Source organism: Pinus tabuliformis, chromosome 9 (assembly GCF_031772625.1).
Source record: "Pinus tabuliformis cultivar Carrire ecotype Pingquan chromosome 9, CPIR1, whole genome shotgun sequence".
NCBI lineage: Eukaryota > Viridiplantae > Streptophyta > Pinopsida > Pinales > Pinaceae > Pinus > Pinus tabuliformis.
This window is the reverse complement of record NC_142307.1, coordinates 1,844,649,245-1,844,658,552: the sequence shown is the minus strand read 5'-3', so window position 1 is coordinate 1,844,658,552 and position 9,308 is coordinate 1,844,649,245. Positions and strand designations below refer to the sequence as shown.

The following is a 9,308-nucleotide window of genomic DNA, read 5'->3' as shown; positions in this document are numbered from 1 at the left end:
TTCATCGTCCACACGTGTTTCTGATTTACAGTCTCCTCTCCTCTGCTCTCCTGGAGTATGAATGTTCAAAACCCATTCATCCACAATCACGTTTCTGATTTACACTCTCCTCTCCTCTCCTCTCCTCTGCTGGAGTATGTATGAAAATTCAAAACCCATATGGTTGGTTGGTGTTGACTCAAGATATTCAAAGCAAGCAAGCATGAGTCATCATATTATATTATGGTTATGGTATTAGACTATAAAAGCCGTGGTATTGGACTAATTGGTCTATTGATGCATTATATAATAATCATATTTATTTCATATCAAAGTGTATAAAATAGCTGCTATAGATTTAGAGATTCTTATAGCTATTCGACCAGACCAACAAAGTAAAGTAAAGTAAATATTGAGATTTGTTGTCCAGGGTTTGGTACTAGGCTTAACCTCCTCATAGCATAGCAGAGATGGGGGGCGTTGATTTTGAAGGTTTCAGGAAGTTGCAGAGGGCAGATGGCTTCGCTTCGATCCTTGCTATCGGCACTGCCAATCCACCCAATGCTGTGGATCAGAGCACATATCCAGATTACTACTTTCGAATCACCGGTAACGAGCATAACACAGAGCTCAAGGATAAGTTCAAGCGAATATGTAAGTTTCAGTTTCTTCATTCAGGCGCGATTCAGTTTCAGTTTCTATTATTATAATAAGGCGCGATTCAGTTTCAGTTTCAGTTTCAGTTTCTATTATTATTATTATTCTTATGTCATTACATTAGCCAGCCAGCCAGCTAGTCAAACAAGCGAGAGATTCCGAAATCTGCAGTGCTTACTTTTCAAATTTAGTGGCTGTAACTTTTTATTATGTTACCCGAATGATTGAATTAAATTACAATATAGGAATGGTTTATCAAATTCAGTGACAGTAACGTTTTTTTATATCACTTATATAACTAAATTTCAATATGGTAATCGTTTATCAACTCTAGTAACTTTTTTTTTATATAACTAAATTTCAATATGGTAATCGTTTATCAAATTTAGTAACTCTTTTTTCATATAACTAAATTTCAATATGGTAATCGTTTATCAAATCTAGTAAACTTTTTTTATATTAGATTTTATACTAAAACTTTTATTTATTTAATCAAAAATATGTTTTCAGATGTTTATGTTAATCATTTTGAAAGAAATGGTATAAAATCTTTATTATTCAAATGAGAGACATCAAAATTGGTAGCATTTTTTCTTTTTATAATATTAAAATGAATTAAAGTTATTTTTTTCTTTTCCTTTTTTTTTATAATATTAAAATGAATTAAAGTTATCTTTTTCTTTTCTCTTTCTCTTTCTCTTTGGTATATATATATATATATACATGACCCTGTGGGAAAAAGAGGTTCATGTGATGAATCATGAATCATCCAAGATTTTGGATACAAAAATGATGTTAGTTTTTCTAATTATCATACATATGGCTCTATGCAGGTGAAAGGTCGGCAATAAAACAAAGATACATGTACCTGACGGAGGAGATTCTCAAGAAGAATCCCGATGTGTGCGCGTTTGTGGAGGTGCCATCGTTGGACGCACGGCAGGCGATGTTGGCTATGGAGGTGCCCCGACTGGCAAAAGAGGCTGCTGAAAAGGCCATTCACGAGTGGGGGCAGTCCAAGTCTGGGATCACTCATCTCATATTTTGCAGCACAACGACTCCGGATCTACCCGGAGCAGACTTTGAGGTAGCCAAGTTGCTCGGGCTGCACCCGAGTGTGAAGAGAGTGGGCGTGTTCCAACATGGCTGCTTCGCCGGAGGCACCGTTCTTCGACTAGCAAAAGACCTTGCCGAAAACAATCGAGGAGCTCGGGTGCTGGTCATCTGCAGTGAAACCACCGCCGTTACCTTCCGTGGACCCTCCGAGACTCACCTGGACAGCCTGGTGGGGCAAGCTCTGTTCGGCGACGGCGCGTCTGCCCTCATCGTGGGAGCTGATCCCATCCCTCAAGTGGAGAAGGCATGTTTCGAAATCGTTCGGACATCCCAGACAGTTGTTCCCAACAGCGACGGAGCCATCGGTGGGAAGGTGAGAGAAGTCGGACTTACCTTCCAACTCAAAGGGGCGGTTCCGGATCTTATCTCTGCCAACATTGAAAACTGTCTCGTGGAGGCGTTCAGTCAATTCAAAATATCCGACTGGAACAAGTTGTTCTGGGTTGTTCATCCCGGAGGACGTGCCATCCTTGATCGGGTGGAGGCCAAGCTCAATCTGGATCCCACAAAACTGATACCCACCAGGCACGTTATGAGCGAGTACGGAAACATGTCCAGTGCGTGCGTCCACTTCATATTGGATGAGATGAGGAAAGCGTCTCTACGAAACGGTTGTTCAACCACAGGAGAGGGATTGGAAATGGGAGTCCTGTTTGGATTCGGGCCGGGCCTCACCATCGAAACAGTGGTTCTCAAGAGCGTTCCCCTTTAGAAAAAATTTAACAACTAAACTTTCAGACATAGTAGTTTAGAATAAATAAATGTGAGCAGTTTCTGCAACTATCCATTTTTACTCTTTACTCCAAGAGAATAAAAGATAGAGTGTTTCTAATAATAGTTTCAAATTCCAACATGTGCATGCATGAGTTTCACTGTATCTTTGTTAATAAAAAGTTATAGTTTTAAATTCAAATTGCGAGAGATATAATTTTAAATTCAAATTCCCAAAATACATCTTTTAAATTTTTAGCAATCACTCCATGAATCCCTTTTTATAAATAAAATAAAAATATTCTGAAACGTACTTTCTCGTACAACATAATTTTTTACATTCCTCCATTTGCTATAGTTCCAATTTTTACGCGAAATAATATTTGAAGTTCCAATAATTTTACTAAATACTCGATACCTTAACCTTAATTAGATGAGATGCGGGATCTTAAGTGGCCATCCCTCATACGTCCACTGCTTTTCCCTCGGTCCCATACGTAACATCTCTTAGCTCGATTGGGACCACCTCTACCTCTAATTGAGACCCACTTGATGCCGGAGAATCTGATTTACAGTCTCTTGAACTACGTCATACCACCGTTTCCGCTTGCGGGTCGCGTCGCGATTTGATAATATTAATGAATATTCTTGATAATAAACATATTAGTACCAGCTTTGAATCCCACATTATTTTTAGTCTCCGTTTCTATAATCATAATATTTATAATCACGTTATAATAATATTAATGAATATATTTTATAATAAACATATTAACACCAATTTTGAATCGCACACTACATGTTTCGTATCCTCCCTTCCCTATTTTGAATCCCTGAGTGGAATATTAAAAATATTAAGTAGGTTTATTTATATAAATTTATTTTTATATATAATTAATTTTATGAATTAAAATGTATTATTTATTTTATTGAATTGATGTGATGACCTCGGGTAACTTGTAATTTTAAGTAATTACTGTGGTAAGAAATTGTATGAGTGGTGACTTATTGTTACTGAATGACATTATTTAATTATGGAAATTGATATATTGGATTATTTTTACATGTGTATATTCTTGAAATGTTGGCAGCCTCCTGGTGGAGGATTTTCTATTAAAAGAAAAGAATCAGTTATGAAACTGAAGGAACTGCTTCTCACCCAGGGAAAAGTCCTGGGAAGGAAAACCTCTGGGCTGTTTAGGAACAGACAGAGAAGAATTCCAAGAGAGAGAGAGAGCAGATAGAGAAAGGAGGTTAAGTCTGGTAGAGACCAGATAACCCAGCACAACAGTGCATGAGTCTTGTTGAGGGCTGCAGGCCTGCAAGACGGCTCGGGGGGAGAATCCGACGTAAAGAGGATCTCAAGGTTGGGAGGATAAGAGCAAAAAGAATTGCAGGTGAACCTTGGAGTAGGAATGCCGGTAGCAGACTGATCAGGTATGAAATTTCTATAGAGTCAGACAATGATTACACAGGTACTGGAAATGTATAGACAGAGATCAGTTAACTGTGTTTCCTTTTCATTAGTTAAATGAAAAAAAAAAAAAAACACTGTGGTTGTCTGCGAAAACAGAGTGGTATGATAATTTGAAAGGCACCTAGAATAAACATTAACTGTGAAATTACATATGTATCTGCTGTAAGTAGTTCAGGTTGTTAAGCAGATGCTTATAACAGTGTGAAAACCTAGTGAAATCTGAAAGATAGCATCTGTGTATAAATGGCATGAACAGTGGTAAAACCCACAATCTATAGTTACGGCATTGAGCCCAGTGGAACCAAAACTGTAGGTTAATGTAACTGTCCGCATAGTTAAGATATTTAATTCAAAACCTTAGTATGGTGAGTGCAGATGACTGTGCAATAATAAGCAAGAAACACAGTAAACCCTTGCATCGAGGGTTACAAATATGTAATAAACCCTCAACAGGAAAGAACAACAGCCATATATACCTATGCAAACAGTATGAAGCAAAACGAACACAAGGTCATTCTGTCACTTTCCAAATACTAATACAGGAGTATATACAGTTTAGCTGAAGACCAAATAGCGTATCGCTTCAGATAGCACAGTCGTGGTAACGGCTGTGCGCACGGGAGCTTTACATATAACATATCAACGCAAGGATTGCATATAAACTGTAATGAATCAGATAAGGAAACCATATTGAACTGTTAACGAACCAAGAGTAAACGTATACGTTAAACCCATAAACATTCATGGACAAATACGCAGACAATATAACCTGTAACTTGATTACTGCAGTTGTCGGCATCATAAACTCTATAGGGTAACAATGTAATGATAGCAGAGAAAGAATAGTAACTGAAAGACATATCATTCTATTGACAAGAATCGAGAGCATATAAGTGAAGACCGCCTCTGGCGCAGAATGGAGAAATACAACATGTAACAGCATATTCATTAATAGCATGAAATATCAACACAGTTATGTCATTAACCCCGACAAAGAGCAGTAAACACTATATATCGAAGGATAAAGAAACCACAGGTAGCTAAGTGTCTGCATACCCAACGATAGAATGAGAAATCTATATAACCTTCGAAAAATGCAGAGAGCACTCTGTTAAACTTATACATTTCAAATTAGACAGTCCAGGTCCGAGGACCATAAATATTAAACAAGTGCTCATACAGTAAACGGCTTACAAGCCAGAAGTAACCTCTAATCGAACCCTGAAAGTTATCCGAAATGCAGACTCTGGCATGGAGAGGCCGGCTGCAAATCGAACCTAGGGTTTGAATAAGAAATCAAAACCTGAGACACAGGCAGTGAGCGCCATGAGACACCTATCCCGGTCCAGAGAATGGGGTTAACCCAGTCTTATGCATAAACCCTTGCTAATAAGGGAAAAGTGGTCTATTACCAGGGATGACACATACCTGTGTACACGATTGAACCAGCAATAGTCTTTCCGCGGGTGGTGAGAAGCCATCGATGGGAACCACCTGCACATCACCTTAATACTGTAGTTAATCGTATTCAGTGAACCCATCAAATGATTCGGAAGAATTCAGAACAACGCATAAACTTACAAAAACAGAGTAATAAACCCAGTGGCAAGGCGGAGAGGATTATATAATACCTGTAATCGTAAGCTTAGTCCATGAGGCGTTGCAGAGGTATGCCGCCGAGCTGGGTGTGAGCTCGGTCTCACCAAGTGTTGTAAAATGAGCCAAAACGCAAAACCCGGCGGTATATGTATTGACCGCCAAACCCTTAAGTGATCAGGAACCCTCCGATGCATGAGATGCATCTCCTCCGTTCGTTCAGGCGGGAGAGCTTGGCACGGAACCCATAACAGTCACATGGCATCACATGGCTTTACGCCACCTGGCACCAGGGTAGGTGAGATGGGTTAACTCTCCGTCTCCACCTGTCCGGTGCTGGTTATGTGTGTGTACAGTGGGGTTTCCATCCGAGACTTAAACGTTAACCAAATTATAACTTAAACCATATAGACCCATATAGCATTAAGTCAGGTGGGTGATATATGCATAAACGAAAATATCTGTATGATTAAAGGTTGGTTATAAGTGCGGAGAAGAGTAATATTGTGGTAATGACATGTTTATATGTAAACCTTGATTGAATGGAGAGATGTGTAAGGTAAGTACCTATGCCATTAATTTTTTTTTTTTAATTTTGGCTTTTATAATATATATTATCCCGAGGGGATCGTGACAATGTGGTATCAGAGCAGAGGTTTCAAAACTGTGGCCTCTGGGACAGTAAGTTCCAGCTGCATGGTAAATTACCATATAATACATATATGAGGAAGAAATAAATGCAGCTAATTGATTTTCTTGTTTACCAATTAGGAGATCAATACAGAAACAACAATCTGCTAACAGTCAACAAGCAAGATGGAGGAAATGCAGGGAGCTGACGGCGTTCCTCGGGAAAATCTAGAGCTGTGGATACAACTTGGTGCAGAGACACGCAATACCAATCTGGCGATACTGCAAACTGTTCAAGAACTGAAACATGAGATGGCGCGTCTGCGAGAAGACAACGCGCGATTGACAGTGGAGCAGGAAAGAATACTGAAGAGTCTGTCAGACAAACAAAATCCACCATTAGCCAACCCCAGTGCAGAACAGCAAAGGGCAACTGAAGAACGGGATTACGCACCTGAAATCTCAGAGGAAAAGGAAGACCATTCTGACAACGTACTAGAGCAGCAGACATCAAAGAGGCAGAAAATGGAATTACAGGGAGAATTTCGGAAAATTAAACCTCCACATTTTGATGGAGAGCAGGAAGAAGCGGCAGAGGCTTGGTTAATTAATATTAACAAATACTTCCAGCTGTATGAGTATGACCAGAATCTGAAGGCGCGGCTGGCCATCTTCCAGCTACAGGGCAAAGCAACCCTGTGGTGGGAAGAAATTAAAATTGTAAAAGGAGTAAGTGAGCAGAACATAACCTGGGAAAAGTTTCAGAAATACTTTAAGGAGAGGTATTTAACCGAGCGTTTCTATGATGAGAAGGCACGGGAATTCCATGATTTACGACTGGGACAGCAGTCCATGGACGAATTCATTAACCGCTTCACTTCCCTGCTTCGCTATGTGCCATATATCAAGGAGGAGAAGGCCAAGGTGCAGAGATTTGTGAGCAGCTTACCAGCCTATATAAGAGAACGAATTGAGTTTGACAATTCCAGAACCATGGATGAGGCAATTCGTAAGGCAAGAATTTGTTATCAGCAGAACAAACAAAAAGGAGACATTCCAAACAAAAGATGGAATGAAAGAAAAGGCAACAGAGTTGCTGGTAATAACAAAGGAAGTCGTGGTAATGGCGGTAAGGGTGCTGCTAAGGGGCAGATTAACAGAAACATAGCCAAGAGTACATTCCGGGCTAAGCCAAGTGAAAGCAGGGTCAGTGAACCACCTGCCAGATCAGAAATTGAAGGGACCAGACCTCCAGTCCAGTGTTGGGGATGTGGAGGACCGCACTATGTTAAGAACTGCCCGCAGCGTAAAGGAGTGGACCAGATATCTCAGATCCACGAAGCATCGACCGTTGGGGATGTGGCACGCAGCGTACCAAGAATTAACGCAGCCTTGGAGGATCGGCAAGCGGAATATCAACCGACCATGGTGGAGTTTGAAGGTAAGATTTCAAACCTTTCTATAGCTGTTCTTATTGACCCAGGAGCTACTTTAAGTTATGTTAGCCCAAAAATAGTAGAACAGTGTAAATTACCATCGGAAAAGTTCAAAAATCCATGGTTGGTACAGCTAGCGATGGGAGCCAAAAGGCGGGTACTAGCTAAAATTAATAATTGCTCCTTAAGCATAGCTGGACAGCCAATAACAGCAGACCTGAATGTACTCCCATTAGGTTCTTATGACATCCTGATTGGTATGGATTGGCTGGAAAAGCATTGGTCATTGGTAAACTGCAAGACCAAAACCATTTATTACAAAGATGACTTGGGGCAGCAGCAGGAATTGCAAGGGATTAAACACCCTGTCCAGATTCGACCTATCACTGCTTCCCAGTTAGCTAAATGTCTCAGGAAGAGATGTCAGATTTACGCCATTCAAGTTGGTTATGCAAACCAGAAAGATAAAATATCTGCGCTAGGCAATATTCCGGTAGTACAGGAATTTGCAGATGTTTTTCCTGAGGAGGTACCAGGGCTGCCCCCAAAGAGGGACATAGACTTCACTATAGAATTAACACCGGGAGCAGCACCAGTATCACGGGCACCATACCGAATGAGCGTACCAGAATTAACAGAATTGAAAATGCAGCTGCAAGAGCTGTTGGATAAACATTACATCCGTCCCAGTGTATCACCGTGGGGAGCTCCAGTATTATTTGTGAAAAAGAAGGATGGAACTCTACGTATGTGTATAGACTATCGACAGCTGAATAAGCTCACGATCAAAAACAAATACCCCTTGCCTCGGATAGATGAACTCTTTGACCAAGTGAAGGGGGCAAAAGTATTTTCCAAGATCGATTTGCGATCTGGTTATCATCAGATCAGGATTAAAGATGAGGACATTGCCAAAACCGCTTTCAGGACACGCTACGGACACTACGAATTTGTAGTGTTACCTTTTGGTTTGACCAATGCACCTGCCACCTTTATGTGTATGATGAACAACGTGTTTCACAGGTTTTTGGACAAGTTTGTGCTGATATTTATCGATGATATTCTGATATATTCTCGTTCCCAAGAGGAACACGAAGAGCACCTTAGGATGGTGTTGCAAACTCTTCGAGAACATCAGCTATACGCTAAGTTCAGTAAATGCGACTTCTTCAAGGAGGAAATTCAATATTTGGGCCACGTGATTACTAAAGAAGGAATTGCAGTAGATCCTGAGAAGATAAAAACTATTATGGAATGGCCCATACCCAAGGATGTAGCTGATATCAGATCCTTTATGGGACTAGCCGGCTATTACAGGAGGTTTGTGGAAGGTTTCTCTAGGATAGCCTATCCTATCACCTCATTGCAGAAAAAAGGGAAGGTATTTAGGTGGACACCGGAATGTCAGCAGAGCTTTGATCGCTTGAAGCACTTACTCACCACTGCACCCATCCTGAGTATAGCAGATCCTAATAAGGATTACGTGGTGTGCACCGATGCAAGCAAGGAGGGTGTGGGAGGAGTATTAATGCAGGAAGGAAAAGTAATAGCGTATGAATCAAGAAAATTAAAAGAGCATGAGCAGAGATACTCTGCTTACGATTTAGAGTTAACAGCTGTTATTCATGCGCTGAAAATGTGGCGACATTACCTCCTAGGGAGGAAATTTTTGTTGTTAACAGACCACCACAGTTTGACACATTACT

The 9,308-nt window shown here is 40.4% G+C and overlaps 1 protein-coding gene across 1 annotated transcript; it reads left to right on the top strand.

The window, feature by feature from the left end:
• The first annotated feature begins 336 nt into the window (after positions 1-336).
• Positions 337-2,589, top strand: LOC149156205 (pinosylvin synthase-like). Its single transcript, XM_089437982.1, has 2 exons — positions 337-633; positions 1,470-2,589. Exons 1-2 carry the CDS (start codon positions 450-452, stop codon positions 2,462-2,464), a joined length of 1,179 nt encoding a protein of 392 aa, XP_089294108.1. The 5' UTR covers positions 337-449; the 3' UTR covers positions 2,465-2,589.
• The last annotated feature ends 6,719 nt before the right edge of the window (positions 2,590-9,308 follow it).